This window comes from Meriones unguiculatus, chromosome 1, assembly GCF_030254825.1.
Source record: "Meriones unguiculatus strain TT.TT164.6M chromosome 1, Bangor_MerUng_6.1, whole genome shotgun sequence".
Taxonomy (NCBI): Eukaryota; Metazoa; Chordata; class Mammalia; order Rodentia; family Muridae; genus Meriones; species Meriones unguiculatus.
This window is the reverse complement of record NC_083349.1, coordinates 9,510,473-9,528,714: the sequence shown is the minus strand read 5'-3', so window position 1 is coordinate 9,528,714 and position 18,242 is coordinate 9,510,473. Positions and strand designations below refer to the sequence as shown.

The following is an 18,242-nucleotide window of genomic DNA, read 5'->3' as shown; positions in this document are numbered from 1 at the left end:
CTTCAATTTGCTTTTATCAGAGTATTTTTCCCAAGGCAACAAGAAATCTGCCCTGTTTCAGATGGATGACGAGGAGCTCTGTGAAGAGGGGGGACAGATGAGTAGCAGCAGCTCTGAATTGTGTTCATGTGACTTGAAGATCTTTTTTTTTCCAGCCAGGTGGTGATGCACACTTTTAATTCTAGCACTCTGGAGGCAGAGGCAGGTGGATCTCTGTGAGTTTGAAGCCAGCCTGGTCTGCAAGGTGAGTTCCAGGACAGCCAAGCCTACACAGAGAAACCCTGTCTCTTTTTCACTGGGGTGGCCTGGGCTCCCTCCACGCAATATAACATAGGAGTTCGTTCCTCCTCACCAGCAGCTCTGCTTCTCTTGTCTCAAACCATCTTCATCTCTGCCTGGATCTAGGGATGCCACACTGGGGCCACTGAAGGAAAGTTACTTGTTTCCTCCAGAGACCAATCGAGGAGAAGTTAAATGACAGTCAAGTCCTCTTGGCATTGAGGATGCCATTTAGGAGATGGAATCAAGAACCCCGAATGCCTCTGGTCACACCCTCCCTGTTCCTGCTTCACTCCGATCTAAGCCCTCTCCAGTCCGGAACTGATCTCTCACCACCAGTAGAAACCAGTTGCCTTTGCAGCTCTCAGTGTGCAGGGATGGTGGAGTGTGTGCCATGCTATCACAGGCACAGGACATAGGAAGGCAGCTTCCTAAGAAGACAGCCCAGCGCCAGCTTCCATAAGCTCTATCTTGTAGCGCTGAGTATGAACATAGCTCAGCAGAGAGGGAGACTGGAGGCAGTCCAGTCAAGTTGCCCAGCAAGCCAACTTGGCAGAATCTGGCTTGGGCTGTAGTGACTCGCCCCTGAAGACCAGCTGATGTGCTGCACAAAAACAAGCAGTAGAGAAAAGGTCCATGAACTAGATCCAAGTACATCATTAAAGCCGGGGCTGCCCACTGCTTCCAGGAGAGTTAATACTTAGTGAGGTCTCTCCTCACTGAGACATCTTCTCACCTGGGCAGTTTGGATGGAAGGATCTGGTATTCTTGCTGCATCCCCTTCCTGTCTTTATTTAAATTTATGGAGTTAAGAACTAGGCTTAGAATCTGTGTCCTGCTGTCTGAAAATGTGTTGGTCACAACTGATACTACTAATTACAGTCTAGTGATTAACACTAACAAGGTCTGGGTCTCTATCATGTGTCACGATAGATGCTGTGATGAGGTTTCACATGAATTTGTTTAGTTGACACTCACAGTGTGTCTAGAGGACAAGGACAGTGTCATTATTTATGGTCCCGCATTTGAAAGAGAGACTGGGATTCCAAAGAGTGAAGGCTTTGCTCAGGGTCACATAGCAAATTCACTCCATTTCTGAGTGATGACTATAGGGTAGCCAGCACTTGATCAGACATTACCTCTGTTTGATACTGACAGCCTTCCATCCCAAACAGTTGCCAGGGAGCTAGCCTAGTTTCCAAGGGGAATCCCACATCTGAGAAGCCCTAGCATCTCTGTCCCTAGCAGGCCAGGATGGCAGATAAGAGGAGGATCTGAATGCAGACCAGAGTCTGGAACCAAGTACATTCGTATATACCAGCGATCTGTGTCATGATAAGGTGAAGTCCCTTGGCCTTTCGTGTGGTGGGCCTGAGGTCACTGAGCTCCTGCTCAACTTACATCCCTGACTTCTTGACCATGTGTGATTTTGTGTAGCATTTTCCACTAAGGCTCATTGGCTCCTGTGGCTTGTGCAGCCTGTGGTTGGTGTGGCCTAAAGATCTGGGTACAGGAGCATGACCAGCTCAACTGCCTTGGTTTAAAACCCGAAGTCCCTCAGTTTGGGAGTCTCAGTCTAGAGCAAAGAAGAACAGCGGTGACCTCAGGAGCAGGAGGCCCAGAGTTACTCCCCACATTGGAGGTCTATCTGCAGATTCCCAGATGATGAGTGGTAGAGGGCAGATGTGGGGTGCTGCCTGAGCGCCTGAACCATCACACTACATTCTTCTATGACAACAGAGAAGCACTCCAACATCCAATAAACAGACATACCAAATTCATACGAAGGACTCCATAAGGTAACAAGAGCTCCCATGCTCATGTCCTCTTCTGTGTGCGACACTGACAATGTTGTCAGCTCTCAGGTACTTTAGAGTGAAAGCCCTCTGGCTTAGGTACACTGTCTTAGGAGAGCCCTGCTCTCCTGACTCTGTGGCCTCAAGGAAGCCACCAAGCCTCTCTGAACACGAGTCGCACTTCTCAGAGGGGGATTTCAGCAATGCTCTAAGTAGACCTATAGTTCCTCATGGGGATAGACTTGAGTCACTGGTTAGTGGGACGTTGGGGGGTGGGGAGCTTCTATATGCTCTTTAAGGAGTCAGGGTTCTGATGAGAGGCTGGGGTCCTTCTCTCTCCATAACAGACCTTCTCTCCACCATACCATGAGGAACGTAATATCTGTAAAGGGCTTGGGGGTCTTCCAGGAGACAGACGCTTGAATGACTGAAGCAGGAAAAGGTGGGACTGTCACTGTCACTACCCCAGGCTGCACAGATCCTCAGAGATCTGCCTCCTTGTCTACTCAGGGACAGGTTAAGCAGATAACGCTCTGCAGCTGAGTCTCTTCTTTGGGCTTTGCTATTGGCTAATAGCCTAGTGGTCAGGTGTGAAGAGCCAGAGCTGGACTTCCAGGTTTAAATCCAGGCACCATCACTTTATCATGGTGTGGCTTTAAGCAGGTGGTGCAACGTACAGAGCTCTGTACGTCAGCTCCCTCATCTCTGAAGACGAGGGTGGCGAGAGCACCTGCCTTGTAGGGTCACACTACAGTGGCTGAGATAAAATATGGAAAGTGCTAAGAACTGTGCTTGACTCCGTGAGCACTTACCGGCTGTTAACCAGCACCATTCTCTACCCCACATGCACTCATCGGGAAAACTGGGTACTGTGTTCCAGCTCTGCCTTGAACCTCTGAGCCACGGAGTTTGCTATTTCTGCGAAAGTCCTTCTTGTCCCACGCTAGATTCTAATGTGGTGATCAGTGGAACACAGAGAGTTCCACTGCATAGGGCACTTTGCCCCAGGGTCCTGTTGCTGCTGGAACAGAACAGTGGACTCTGCAGCAATAGGCCTACCCAAGCTTACCGATGGGGAAACTGAGGCTTACAGGAATGAAGGACCCGCCTGCCTTGAAGGTCAGGTACAAGTGGAATTGCAGACACACAGGCACTGGCTGCCAGCCTACTGCTTCCAGTGAGGGTGTGCCACTCCATCCCTTGTGAAGAAAAAGGCCGAATGAAGCCAGCTCTACTTTTCCTGCCTGGGCTCTGCTGTTTTCTGGGTAACAACGCAGTGGTGGCAGAAGGTGAGTAAGGTCGGGTGACTCTGTGCTCAGGGAAGCTTCTTGACCATCCTCGTAGCACCCCATCACTCAGCCAGGTATGAGACCCCCTCATTGGGCTCTCAGAATGATGTGATCACAAAACCACTTGTCAGTTCCTTCAGCATAGCGTTGTAATGCTGAGGTCTCAAAAACCTTGCATCCCTGTGAGCTGCCATTATGTTGAGTCTTAGATGAAGACACTGAGGACCCAAATGGTGTAGGACATCCCCAAGAATATACTGGCAGTTTGGGACAGTACCAAGTTTCAGCTCTCCTGATCTCAGACTCCCTTTACCACCCCTGGCCTGGTGGTGGCACCCAGAGTCCTTAGACTCTTAGTCATACTCTGTGGTGCAGAGAACAAGGGGTGCAAAGATCACTCTGATCACAGAGTTTCTGGCCTAGGATTGGGTAGGGGGGTGTCACAAGACTTGTGCAGATTAAGATTTTTGAGACCAAAGCAGACAGGCTCTCTGGCTTTGTGACACGTGAGGTCAAAGAGATGCACTCAGCAGGTTCCAGGAACAGCAACTCTAGAAGTATCTGAGCAGGCAGTGAGGCAGGTGACCCCAGAAGCCTCAGACATGGCTCTGAGCCCTCAGTAATCTGAGATGAACATTGTCCATCCAGGGCCCACACTTGGAGCACTCACAGGCTGTTCAGCATTGGTTTTCTGGCTCTTACGACATGGGACAAGATGGTTGGTGGTGGGAAAGAGCCCTGAGTTTATGGTTAGGATGCAGGCACTAGTGGTCCCCCTCTCACATCTAGCCAAAGCGGTCCCTTAACATTAAAGCTGGAGCCCGCATATGTGAACTCCTAATTTTCTAGGGCACAGAATCCTTGTCTGAATGCCTTGATTCTGCTTCCAAAAGACATGCAGAGCCCAAGAGTGGGCTGTACTTCCGTTGTGCTCAGCTCAGGGCCTGAAGAGCATCTCCCTGTGTGACTTGCAGTGTGCACAGGGCCCCAGAGAGGCACCTGTGGTGCTGGGCAGAGTCAGGGATGGAGAAATAAGGTAAGTGGACCACTTAGTGCTCCCTAGCCAAGATAAGGCTAGCCTCTAGGAGCCTGTAGGTCCTAAACTTGAGCCCCACTTTTAGGAGGTATGTCTGCCAAGATAGGGGGTTTAGAACATTACATTTCATGTAATAAATTTAGAACTTCTGAGTATCTAGAAAGACAGTTTGGGAGCCACTATCTGCCTGGTTGCTCCATCTGTAAATTTCAAGGACAGACTTGAGTGTGAACCTGGGTGTGAGCAACTTTTTAGAGTTCATCAGTTTCCCCATCACCCTTTTTGGACCAACTTCTGCCTCTGCAAAGTCAAGGGCACAGTGAGATTCTGCCTCCTTAGCCAATCTCTGACATCCCACAGCACCATCCCTCAGCCAGCCCCTATGGCCATGGTTCACAGGCTGTTGAGGGAGTGGAGAGAGACCCCTGTAATACTGGGAGGAAGGCCCCACCCAGCTTGTAGAAGAGAGTCTGTCACCAACAGCTTCCCTCTGGGGAGCCATCCACCTGAGACCAGCCTGAGCTGGTCTGGAAAGAGAGGACATTAGACCATCAGGTCTGATCTGCTTGGCTCTACCTGGCAGGAGCAGGAGACGTTTAACTAAAGCAGCAGCTCTCACCGTTAGGCTGCGATCCTTTAACACAGTTCCTTGCATTGTTGTAGCCTCCAACCGCCAATTATTTTCATCTCCACATCATAATTGTAATTTTGCTACTGTTATGAATCAAAATGTAAATATCTGTTTGTTTGTTTTCGTCCCCCGATGGTCTTAAGCAACCCCTGTGAAAAAAGTTGTTCAACCCTCAAAGGGGTTGTGAGCCACAGGCTGAGAACTGCTGAACTAGAGCCTGGCCAGAACTTTGGCTAGGAGAACTGAATGGCAGACACTAGGCGGATGGAGAGTTGGGTGTGGACAAGACACAGCAAAGTGTAACCTGCTTCCTAAATGAAGTGACTTGGGAAACCACAGAACAACAGAGCCGGAGATGCCACTCTGGGTCTCAGGTTTAGGTACCACTACTTAGCAGGTAACTGCAGCAAAGGGGTAAAGCTTGCTACTCAGCCCGCAGGAAAGTCAGCTACCTCTGTCCCCACCTACCACACGGTACCTGGGCTGCAGGCAACACAAAACACATCCCTTTCGGCTAAGACCTGGGGTGAGGGAAGTAGCTGGGATGACTTCCGGTGAACTAAGACTCCATGTGCTGCTCTGGCTGTCCAGAGACTGTCCTGGGACTGACACCCCAAGATTGCATAGCATAAGTTCTTGCACCAAAGGTTATCGGAGCCTGAGGTAGGGCAGGAGCCCATTGCAGCTCTTAGAGCTACGACCATGGCTTCTCAACTGAGTCACTAAAGTGGCAGCCAACTGTCAGGGAATGCGCTGTGTGCTGGCTGTCCTGATCTGTGTAGGACACCCCCCCCCACACACACACATCTTGAGACCTCTGGGAAGAACAGCTTGTGTCCACCAGGGAGTCCATGGCTCTGTGACCTGATGGAGCTCCCTGGAGGGGGGCCTAGAAGCAGGGGCTCCTCCAAACAGCCTTATGCTTACAGGTCAAGGTTCTCTGCAAAGCTGACAAAGGCCTGGGTTTCTACCTAGTGTCTGTCTCTGCTGATGAAACCTCCTAGATAACTCATTGTAGTCCTGGCCTGAAGTCAGAGAGCCTGGCAGGAACAGAGGAAGGCCCCTGTCCCTAGATAGAATGCAAAGAAGCCTCTGTGCTGGGGGGGAGGGGGGAGTCTGGAGGCGGGGATTAGGCTTTTTGCATTGTTCTCTCCTGGATCCACTTCTCTTTCCCTCCACTGGGAGGCTCGGGCAAGTGGGCTTTCTAGGATTCGTGCAAGTCTGCAAGAGTTAACATTTCCACGCATTCTCACAGATGCCCTAGTCCCAGCCCCAGGGACAGCTCTTCCTAAAGTGAAGGGCAATGAACAGGAATGTTTCTGCAAGTGTGACTGCAGACTCTTTTCCTGAAATGACTGTAAACTTCAGACACCGGCTGAGAGAGCTGATGCAAGCACATTTAGTTTATGTTTCCGTGGGGAAGATGTTATTCGAGGAAGACAGGACCAGCCTGTCATCTGGAATGACTGCTCAGGGGAAGACAGGAAACACACTCAGCCATGCCCTTCCAATGTGCAGGTGTGGTGGCATTCGGCATGATGACATTGCTCAAGGCAGGGAAGTCTCATGAGGGCGTTTGCTCAGACCTCCTGTTTGTCCACTCTGCCCTAGAGGGTGAAGGTACATTGGGGGCCTCACTCTTCCCTACCCCAAGGCTCCCCAAATCCTGGGGCTCTGCTCACACACAGAACCATAACCTCCCATCTCCAGTGCTCTCTGTATGCTGTATCTTCTGTGTCAAGTCAACTCTGAAGCCCTTACCTAGAGTCGCAGGCAGCAGAGAGGGAGCCTGCTTTTTTTAATGTCTGTAAACTGGCAGAGGCCACAGAGACAGCCTCCCTCCGACATCCTAGTCTCTAGGGGAAAGACGAGGTGAGCTCAGGACAGCCTCATTGACAGTTCCCTTCTCTCCCTAAGAGACATTAAGGACCACAGCGGTTCTCACCGGTCCTTTCGTTTGCCTCCTCCCTCTTCTGAGAAATAGCAGGTCAAGAAGATGGGTGGGCAGGCTTAGTACAAATTCTTGAAGGGACCTTGAGGCTCCAGGGAGAGGAGCTCAAGGTGGCACCACGCCCAAGATAGCAAGGACCCAGAGGAATAAATACCTGCAGTTTGATGAGTTCTTAAGGGGTTTCCAAAGCATTTTCAAGCTTTGCCCAGTGAACAGAGCCCACTGCCCAGGATGAGTATAAGGATAAGGAGGAAGTTATGGCTGGGATTTTGGTCTAGTGTTTCAGAAAGTGAACCTCTAGGTACCTGTTTCAACAACACCTGCCATTCTACTCGCGCTTAGTGCAGGTGAGCCAGAAAGAGCATCTCTCAAGGCCCTAACTACCCTGGATCCTGGGACCTTCCCAGCACATTGCCAGGTCCCCAGAGCCCTGGCTCAGGCCGCTCACCTGGGATGGATGTCCACCAACAGCACGAGCGTCTGCATGGTGATCACGTCGATGCGCTTGCAGTGGAAGCGGGCCACCTTGAGCACCTTGAGGTACGTGAAACAGAGCACAATGAAGGAGAGGAGGAAGCTGAGCGCGTGGAAGGCGCTAGTGAAGACAGCAAAGCGCAGGCGCTCGTCCGGCCGCCGGCTGCACAGAGTGCAAGAGGCGTAGAGCTGGTGGAAGCCGAGCCAGGACAGGGCGAGCGCGGTGGCTGGGAAGGTGAGCGCGTGCAGCCACGTGTAGGCCACCATGAACGCGGCATCTCGGAGGCGCATCTTGGCACGGTAGCTCAGCGGGAAGACCACGGCCACCCAGCGGTCGATGCTGAGCGCGGCCATGCTGAGCATGGAGTTGGCAGCCAGGAAGGTGTCGAGGAAGGCGGCCAGGCGGCACAGGCGGTCCCCGGCCGGCTGCCTCTGTGCCACGACGCCGGCCAGGGTTAGCGGCATGTTGACCACGGTGCACAGCAGGTTGCCACACGTGAGGTTGAGGGTGAAGAGCGCCGGCGCCTGGCGGCGGATGTCAGCGCTGTGCAGGAGGCAGAGCAGCACCAGCCCGTTGGACAGCAGCGACACGGCGATCGTGCCCACCAGCAGCCCCGCCAGGCCCGCGTCCCACGAGTTCATGGTGCGCGCCCGCAGCTGGCGCTCAGGGCCCGCAACCCCGCGCCGCCATGGCGCAGCCCGCCGCCGGCTCAGCCCCTCGGCGGCGCGGCGGCCCAGAGACCCCTGGCCCCTGTCACCATGGCTACCCGGAGGGCGTCCAGCAACCCAGAGCCCCGCACCACCCCCTGGGCCAGCACCTAGGCGCACAGCCACCTGGAGCCCCGCGCCACCTCCCAGGCGAGCACCTGGGCGCGGAACCACTCAGACTCCGGGTCACCTCACCGGCGGCGGCGAGCACCTGCGTGAGCGGTCACCCGCAGCCCCGCACCGCACCACCTCTTGGCTAGTCGCCCGGTGCCCCGCTGAACTCCTGTAGCGCCCTGGAATCCGGGTTTGCAGGCGCCTGTGGTCACCAGCTTTGCCTCTGCCCGCACCCGCCCTCACTGGGTTCCTCTAAGCTCTGGCTCTGCTCTCACACCCTCCTGCTCTGTGGCTTTCTCTCTGTCTCCCTCTCTCTGCCTCTGTGCTCTGTCTCCGGTGTGCTCTCACTTTCTGCCCCCTCCCCCTCTGCCTCTCCCACCTCCAATTTTCTCCTCCCTTTCTCCTTTCTCTCCTCTTTCTCTTAGGAAACTGGCTGCTTTGGAGACGGAAATCCCACCGATTCTCTCTCTCTCTCTCTCTCTCTCTCTCTCTCTCTCTCTCTCTCTCTCACACACACACACACACACACACACACTTGGAGGGAAGAAGCCCTGCAGACTCCCTTGCAGAGTGACTGGCTCTCGGTGACTCCCCTCCTCCTCTTCCCTCCTATCCTCCCCTATATAAGCCAGAGACAGGCTGAGTCAAGAAAATCTAAGGAAAGACAGCGATGCCTGGCACCCTTGTGTCTCAGTGTTGTTTGTCCCAGCCCAGCTGACCAGACCTTGACCCAGCCCACCTACCCCATAGCTGCCCAGCATCCGGGGTTGCTGCTGTTATCTTATATGAACTGGGGGGGGGGGGGGGTGGGTAGGCTTCAGATGAGCTGGGATGGAATTCACAGTTCCATCTTGCATCAGGACCAGTGATCTTCTGCAATCTCCCCCATCTATCTGTAGGCAGTTGCTATACTGCTGAACACTGAATCCCCCAGGGCTTCGTCTTATCACTCTGTATTCATTCTGTTGCATTCTCAGACCTGTGGAAGGACACTTGAGGGTCACTGGGACATCCCTTGAGGATGCCCTCAGTCAAGAGTGCACTAGATCTGTCCAGAGCCATTAGAAGGAGCCCTGGTGTGTCTGGAACTGGGTACGAGTGGTGTCCTGTGCCAGCTGCTGCCTGCCCATGCTGGGCGTGGCGAGGCAGTGAGTTTAAGCTTACCAGGCATATGGATGAACTGTCCAGAGGATGGGAGGATAGTGGGTGGCATGAATTGATCCAGACTATGGGAACTTGGGACATCAAGGGTCTCAGCCTCCCCTCCGGTAAACATGTGGGGACTGGCTCTTCTGTCCCCAGCCCAGACTCTGTAGTTTCAAAGGTAGTTGGTGGACAAGACAGATGACAGCTTTCGGAGCTTGCTCAGTCTCTTCCTTTTCTATGGGATACTGTCTCCTCTACTGATCACCTACACTGTATCTCAGAGCCTGGTGAGTGGCCAGACTGCAGTCTAAAAGAAACTGAGTATAGACAGTTTCCCTAAGGGAGCTGTTTTGTCTCCCCATCGCAACTAATTATCTCCCCTCACAAAGCTTCAAATAAGGCGGGGGCTCCTATAACGCACCGGAAAGGCAGGGAAAACAATGTCCTCCCTCCTCTGCACCTTGACGGATGCCCATTAGCAGTCACTGCAGTGAATGACAACTGAACACAACAGAGTGCTGAGGTCACTTCTTACCAGCTTACAAGGGTGCTCCGGGAGCCCTTCTGCTGCCTCCTTTCAGAGGCAGCATACTGGGAGCTGAAAACCTGACATGCTAGGGACGTTTACACCAGAGAAACAAGCAAATGCCACAGCTCAGTCCCCACCCCCATCCCCATCTGAACCTGTGGCTAAGCATTTACCAGTACCTCAGTCACTGACTTCACAAGACCCTGGGCAAGGCACCCAGCTTCCCGGCTTTCCTGGGTCTGGGCTTTCTTTCTTTTTTAGAGCTGTGTTGGTACTATGTGTGTGTGGGGGAGGAGGTGGCTTTGTTTCTTGAGGAAGAAAAGAACAAGCAGAATAGTGGCAATCTTCTCAGCCCTTGGGTCTCCTCATGTAGCCTACGGAATTCAGGTTGGCTGCACACCGGTTGCCAAAGCCCATCCAAATATCACATTTGATTTAAATCTTGCAAGAATGGCAAGAGGAAGAGTTAACTAAGCCTGGTATTTCAGAGACAAGGACAGCAAAGTACAGAGACATTAAGTGTTAAGTGACAGAATTGGAGAGGCATGAAGCCAGCACACCCAGCTCCACAGGCTGGTTTTTACTGTGAGCTTCAGAGTCCCTCAGTCATCTTCTCAAAGAGATGCATTTGGTCTATAACTTACAAAAAGCTCAACTTGTCAGCATCAAAACGATGTTGGTAACCAGATAACTGGAACCAACAGTAAGAAATCAGTATTTCAGTATTCTCTCTCTCTCTCTCTCTCTCTCTCTCTCTCTCTCTCTCTCTTCCATTCTCCCCCTCTCTCCCAACCCCCCTCACACACTTACACAGACAGCATATTGAAGATCATTTGCTCTCTGAATTCCTAAGGGTGACATTGAAAGGTTAAAACACCAGAATAGAAATTCAGAAAATTATAACTCGGTTTGCTGAGGAACCAAAGCTCATTTTCTTCTGCTTATTTAAACAAAATTTCCTGCTCCCAGTGGGATTGTTGGAGGGCTGGTCTCCATAGTGACCAGGTCCCCAGCCTTGTTGGCTTTATCCTGGTCAGGCTTCACTGAATTCAGGTTTAACATAGCCTTACACACTGACAACGAGGTTACAGTCACACGGCACAGCTCTGTCCGGGACTTGATCCTAGCCTCTGCTGATCCTCCAGAAGAGAATCTGAGACTCCAGCCCACTCAGCCAAGGGCTGCAAGGTCCTGTGTATGCCTGCCAGGGAACCACATTGTGGCTCTTCAAAGCATGCTCTTTCAAGCCAGAGGGAAGTCAGCAGTGAGGGAATGTTGATGACAGTGTTAACATGACTCATAAAATGCTGTCATAAAAAGGCCCCCTAGGGAGCCTCGGGAACAGGACTCCATAGAGGCAGAGGAATGCACATGTCTCCGTCAATCCTTGTGGGAACTCTCCAGTGTGTCTATTCTGACACATGAAAGAATACTTCCAGAACAGGCAGTGGTTTGCTCAAGGTCACGTTCAGTCACATCAGTTGGCAGAATCAAGCTGAATTGGTTAGAAATCCACATCTAGTAGGCATGAGTCCCCACATTTTTCCCACTGTACTGCTCTGCTCTGTGTACCACAAACATGTTGCAACACACATGCACACACACACACACACACACACACACACACACACACACAAAGAGAGAGAGAGAGAGATGCTGACAGTGGTGGTCCCTTGCACAGCTTCCTTCAGAGAGTGATGAGATGTTATAAACTGAACAAGAACCAGAATGGCACCAGCGTCTCAAGGGAGATTCAATAAAAGTGCTATGGATCCAAGGACCACATACTTTGGTGGTCATTTGGGTGAGGACTATGGGACTCTGGGTTTGTACAAGTTAAAGAGAGAGCGTCAAGATTCTGAACATTCCACAGGGGAAGACGTATCTGTGAAAATGCCTATGAACCTGAGCCTTGACAACCTGCAGAACTGTGCCTCTGCAGCAGAAAGTGGACCTTCGGGAAGGTGTGAGACATGGGTGGAGGTGTCTGCCAGTGGCAGACGCAAAAATACAAGGCCTGTTGAAATGATGGCTTCCATAGCTTGGAGCGTCCAGTCAGCCTGCCAGCCTCCCTACCTGGGCCTAACAACTGGTTCCCACTTTCAAACACTTACCTAACTGACATTTAAAGTGACCACAGTAGCACTGGGGTATAACAGAGGGTGACCAGAGGTGGTCTTATTACCCAGATTGGGCCACTGAGTCCCCAGAGAAGGCTCTCATTCTTTGCAGAAGGACATACGGCTCAGAGTGGCAGACCAGCTCCTCAACTATTGGCCAAGGCCTAGCTCACTTTCTAGTGCTCTGTTGCAACTAGAATATAGACTGGTGGTCTCTCTCCAAGGAGGCTGTGCACACTCAGCTCTCATGCTGGGTAAACAAAACCAACAGCACCTTCTATTCTCCCAACGGGCATAAACTCTCCGGCTCAGTTGACCGCCTGTGTGTGTGTGTGTGTGTGTGTGTGTGTGTGGCTTTTGAGACAAGAGGGGGTGGGGGAGGGAGAATAGGACTGGGAGGAGAAGGGAGAGGGGGCTATAATCAGAACGTAAAGTGAGTAAATAAACTAAAAAGTTTTTAAAAGATCTCAATCAGCCCAGGCTGTCCTCAAACGTGTTATATAGCTAACGATGACCTTGCACTTCTGATCCTCCTGCCTCCAGCTATCCAATGTTGGAATCACAAGCATGCATCACCACACCAGGCTTACTTGCTCATTATCAAGGGGGAGAGCAGGCTCACTGTCTCTGAACCTTTACCACTCCTGGGTCTCTGTGGTGGCCCCAGACGACAAATAACCAGCTGTGGAAGGTGATAAACTCAGAAAGAGGGAAGAGAAACCTCACTGTCCAAAAGCCTTGTCTGGGTGATCTCCCAAAAGAAGGTTTTTGGTGTCTGACTGAATTCAGAATGCTAGGCAATGTTTATCTGAGCCTTGCTAGGATCCAGACACTCCACCTGCCTTATCCCATTTAATCTTTGCAGCATATATGAGATGCTTCTGCTACAGGCAGATGAGGTAATGGAGGTTCAGAGAGTCTAGGCACTATTCCTAAAGACCAGTGCTAGTGGAGAAAGTGAAGGAGACCCAGGCCCAAGTATGTGATGGATCTGGCTGTGTTATAATGCCATATATTATGCCCAGTCTCTCCCGGACACACCCACTAACAGCCATTCACACTCTGCTCTCTTTCCTACCATGTTCCTGGGCTGGATATGAGCTTGACACTGTGATAATTTAGTGTCTGAGAGACAGTTTGTGCTGAGCACACTGCTTTGCTTCCCCTCCATGGCTTGTGGAACAGGGCTTACCATCCTGAACATATACTGGCTGCTAGAGGGAGGCATGTCATGAAGCAGCTTGCCCAAGAACTCTCAAATAGCTTGGGTAGATTAGAAATGAGATCACGTATCCTCTTCCAGGCCAGGGCTCTGTTTCCTAAACCCACATATGGTGAGAGGGAGGGGATTACCATCTATGTAGTCTGTCTGGCCAAGATAAGAGGCTGGTTCTCTCTGCTGGACCTCCATGTAGAGCTAGCCAGCAATGGGAGGATGCTGCATCCTATCCATCTCATTTACCTGTAGCAGGAAAGCCTCACTTTTTTTGCAACCTGGTTCCTAAAGCAAAAGCATGTATGATTTGTCCTTCTGAGTTCTAGGTCATGAGGCATTGAACCCATAAACAGATGATGTCTTCTCCAAGCTGGCATCAACTCCTAAAAATGCCTGAGCTTGTTCATTTCTGTTTCTAAACTGGAGAGGGGCAGTGAAGCTTGCCTTATACTTCCAAAAATGGAGCTTCAGCTCCTTATCCCTGTCCTGGTCTCTAGTTAGCTACAACCAGTGCTTGGGCATTGCTAGGCAGTCTGAAAGTTTGCAAGCCTGTGAGTTGTCCTGGGAGATCAGCACCAGGGAGGTGGAGAGCTCCTGAATCCTGCTCATCCTTCTGCGCTTGCCTCTGTAGGCTTCAAGAAACACCAGACAAAGCAGCCAGTCCTGATGAGACCTAATAGGCTAGGGTCAGAAGGAAGGGGAGGAGGCCCGGCCCTTTCAGTGGACTGGGGGAGGGGCAAGGGAGAAGAAGAGGGAGAAAGTGTGGGGTTGGAAGGGGTCAAGGGAGGGGGCTACAGCTGGGATGCAAAGTGAATAAATTGTAATTAATTAAAAAATTAATAATAAAAAGAATGCTAGAGGGAAAAAAGAGAAAGAAACACCAGTTGCAGGAGCAGAGCTAGCAATGCCACCCTGCCTAAGTCCTCCAGCTGAGTCTTCAGAACAGTCCGACCTCATTTACGATGTACTGAACCCACTCAGGGATGTTTCAGAACTGTGGCTCATGGGCACATAGGCACTGAGGGGCAGTAGCTAGAGATGCTGGACTCCAGAGCCCGTGCTTTAATCACTGGGCTGGATTGGCCTGCCATTTCAAAAGACGGGCTGTTTCACACCATGTCTTCCAGTTTTCCTTCTTCGCGCCACTCCTGTTACCTGCACATCACCCACACTTGCAGGCCCCTACCAGTAGGATGTGTATATTCTAAGTTCAAGTGCCAGACTTGAACTGATGCCCCTGACTTCCTGGGGCTGTTTATGGAACCTGCATCTTTTTGTGTATGTGTCCAGTGAATAAATGAAGGAAAGTCCTTCCTCCTCTCTATTAGTGCTAACTCCAAGATTTTCCTTGAGGTGTCCCCACTCCAGGTCAAGGGGAACAGTCATATCACATCCTTAGAAGTTCACTGGAGGAGCCCCTAGCCTGGGTGTCACTGTCTAGTATTTGTCAACAGAGAGAGAACTTGGTCTGGAAGCATCATGTTGCTGGCAAAACTTTGCTCCTGAAAATGAGAAGGTGAGGATTGTAGTCTCATCTCTGAACCTAATTGACCATATGCCTTTGGACAATTCTTCACGCTCTCACCATCTTGGAAATGAGGTGGGTGGATAAGGTGATCTCACCTGTGAATTTGGGTTGCTTAAAAATGCCACACCAGAAACATGGATAAGAAGAGAGGAGGAAAGAAGGCCAGAAACAGGCACCCAAAGGCCTTCTTTTCCCATATGGTGGAAATTAAGTTCCTTCTGCTGCAGTGGCAACTGAAACCCATGTACCACTTTAGCTTTTGAGGGCTGTGTGGGTGGACGTGTGGGGGAGAATCCACTTTTCTGCAAGTGTGAGCTAGTGGGAACAATCTCTGAGCTCAGCTCTTGGCCCTAAGCATACACAAGGGGTCTGTGCATTTTAGGCCCTGCTCAATATATACATTCAAGGACAGCCTGCCAGCAGGTCTGAGCCAATGTGTGTGTTTGTGTGTCTGAGGAGGTGTGTGTGTGTGTGTGTGTGTGTGTGTGTGTGTGTGAAGTAAAGCTAGCCAATAACATGGCTTCTTGTGGAACTGGTTTGGGATCAGGGAAACCAAGGCAGACATGAGTCTTTTTCTAAATGACTCAACTCTTTGGAAGGCTTAGCAAGATTTAGAAAGTAAGAAAAATAGTTCTTAATTTGCATGAATACCAAGAGCAGTGTTAAAGGAAAAGCAAATTATTTGCCCATGCTGAGTGTGAGGGATGTTGCTTGGTATAGGGGTGTGTGCCTGTGGTCTCAGCTATTTCAGAAGCTGAGGAAGGATGGTAGTGAGTTTGAGACCTGGTAAACCCTATCTGGAAAAAAAAAGGCAAGAAAAGAAAAACAAACAAACAAAAATCAGAAACAAGCCCAGTGCGCTGTGCTTATTGAAACCTTCCTGACCCCTGACCCTGCTCAGGCACCATTTGTTAGCATCTGTGGACCACTCTCTCTGACAGATGAGTGCTTTGGTACTCAGAGGTCCCATCACAATGTGTCATCACGAGCTGGCTTAGACAGATGGGAATGGAAGACTTGGTTCCATGCCTCAGGTCTTCCACATGCCTTCCTCTACCCTGTTAGTCCTCCTCCCTGCCCTTTGCTCATTAGTACAGTAGCCGTCAAATCACCTAAGTCACTCTGTTCTGTGTGCTGCAGCTCTTAGATAGAAGCATTTCCTCTTATGCAGATTATTATAATGAGTTTAAATTTTACATAATGAAATGGGAAGTCCTGGGTATAGCATCTGATGGGTTTGATAAGCTTGGCCTCCACGCCATCTATGCATTTGCTGAGACAGTGTTCCTGTCTCCCCAGAAAGACCCCTGCAGGTCTATTTCTTCCTGTTGCTTATTGTATAAACATGAAATATGGCGTTTTAGCCATGATCATCTTCATATACATCTGTGTCAGGTCTTGTCTTCGGGTTCCTATTGCTGTGATGAAACACCATAACCAAAAGCAAGTTGGGGAAGAAAGGGTTTACTTGATTCATGCTTTCATGACACTGTTCACCACCAAAGAAAGCCAGGACAGGAACTCAAGTAGGGCTGGACTTGGAAGCAGGAGGCCATGGGGGACAGGTGCTACTTACTGGCTTGCTACCCGTGGCTTGCTCAACCTTCTCTCTTACGGAACCCAGGACCACCAGCGTAGGGCCCAAACCCATCAATGACTAATTAAGAAAATGCCATCCAGCCAGATCTCATGGAAGCATTTTCTCAGTTGAGCTTCCTTCCACTCAGATAACTCTAGCTTGTTGACATAAAAGCCAGCACAGAGCCAATTTGTAAATATTCCGAATAAAGCTGCTGTGGATATTCTTGTGGTAGATTTAAGCCAGTTGAGCTGGTTCCCACCTAGAGCTTTCACTTCTACTGACTAATGTTCATGGTGCTAAAAGGTACTCTGCATACTATCAAAGGAGAAAGATAAACACCCACCCAGCTGCAAAGCCTTATATCTGCAATGGTAACATGTCTGAAAGAAGCATTAGTGGAATACTGGCACATAGCTTGTGGAAGCAACCAATCGACATATGACTGAATTTAAGGCCCATTCCATGCAATGGAATATGACAATGCTCAGGGGGCCAAGAACCGGGGAATTTTCCTTCTGCAATAAGGTGGGAACTAACACAGAGACCCACAGCTGGACAGTGTGCAGAGTGAGAGACCTGTGGTACTCAGCCCTAAACAGGATGTCTGTCTGCATAAATTCTCTCCACACCCAAGGTTCAGGAACCAGGCAGAAGAGGAGGCAGAAAGAATACGAGAACCGGGGTGGAGGCCTTCAGAGCACATATGAGCTAACAGAGACCGTGGCAGCAGAGCCACAGCACTGAGAAAAGAAGTGGACACAAGCCTCCATCCTTAACCCAGAAGCTATCTTCAACTGATAACTGCTCACAAATTAAAAAAAAAAATAGTTTTCTCCAATGTAGTCTAACTGGGTACACAAATCACTATCAAGGCCAGCCCGCATGCCCAGCAGCAGATGTCCAATACAATAACATTTTTGGAAGTTCTTTGTCTCATAATACATTGTCAGCATCCCCCCCCCCCACATATACACACCTTATAGAGCCTTTGTTTATATACTATGGGTTCTGGATTTATGCATAAATGTACATGTCTTTGTGTCTATGTGTGTTTCCAGAGCTTTTGGGGAGAGGGTTCTTTTTCTTCTGTTTGTTTTTATTTTGCCTAGTTTATTATTATTATTATTATTATTATTATTATTATTATTACCTGTTTGTATCCCAAGAAAAAGAAAGGGTGTGAATTTGGGTGGGTGGTGAAGTGGAAAAATCTGGGAGGAGATGGAGGAGGGGAAACCATAATCAGGGTAAAATGTATTAAAAAAATCTATTTTCAATAAGAAAAATACCAGTTTAAAATTATCGATACAATTTTACTGTGCAATATACAGTAAGTCAGGCTGTTTTCTCCTACGGATTATAAGAGTTTTAAGATACAGTTGCATTCAAAACATTTCTTACATATATGAACTTTAATACTCTTCTAACCCATAGACTGTCTGCTTTTAAAGGTTATTTTAAAACAATTATTAACGTGTGTGTGCATGTATTAATGTGTGTGTACACGTGCCTGCACATGATTGGTGAGGGCGTACACGTCAAGGCATACACGTGGAGGTCAGGGGACAACTCTTCAGATTCAGTTCTCTCTTCCTTTTCACGGATTCTAGGGGATGAACTCAGACTACTGGGTGTGTGCAGCAAGTGCCTTCATCTGCTGAGCCATCTTGGCGCTCTTTATTCCTTTTGAAAAAGTTTTAGACTTATTTGTTTTATTTCATGTCTGAGTGTTCTGCCTGCCTGCCTGTATGTATGTATGTATGTATGTATGTATGTATGTATGTGTATGTGTATGTGCAGGCTCGGTGTTCACAGAGCTCAGAAGAGGATTTCAGATCCCCTG

At 49.9% G+C, this 18,242-nt stretch overlaps 1 protein-coding gene across 1 annotated transcript in view; it reads right to left on the bottom strand.

Annotated features, from left to right (window-relative positions):
* Gpr26 (G protein-coupled receptor 26) overlaps positions 1–8,098 on the bottom strand; it is a 29,581-nt gene extending 21,483 nt beyond the window's left edge. Inside the window, exon 1 of the mRNA XM_021654891.2 lies at positions 7,431–8,098. Coding sequence (XP_021510566.1) covers positions 7,431–8,098 — 668 coding nt within the window. The remainder of the gene's footprint in view (positions 1–7,430) is intronic.
* Positions 8,099–18,242: the final 10,144 nt, after the last annotated feature.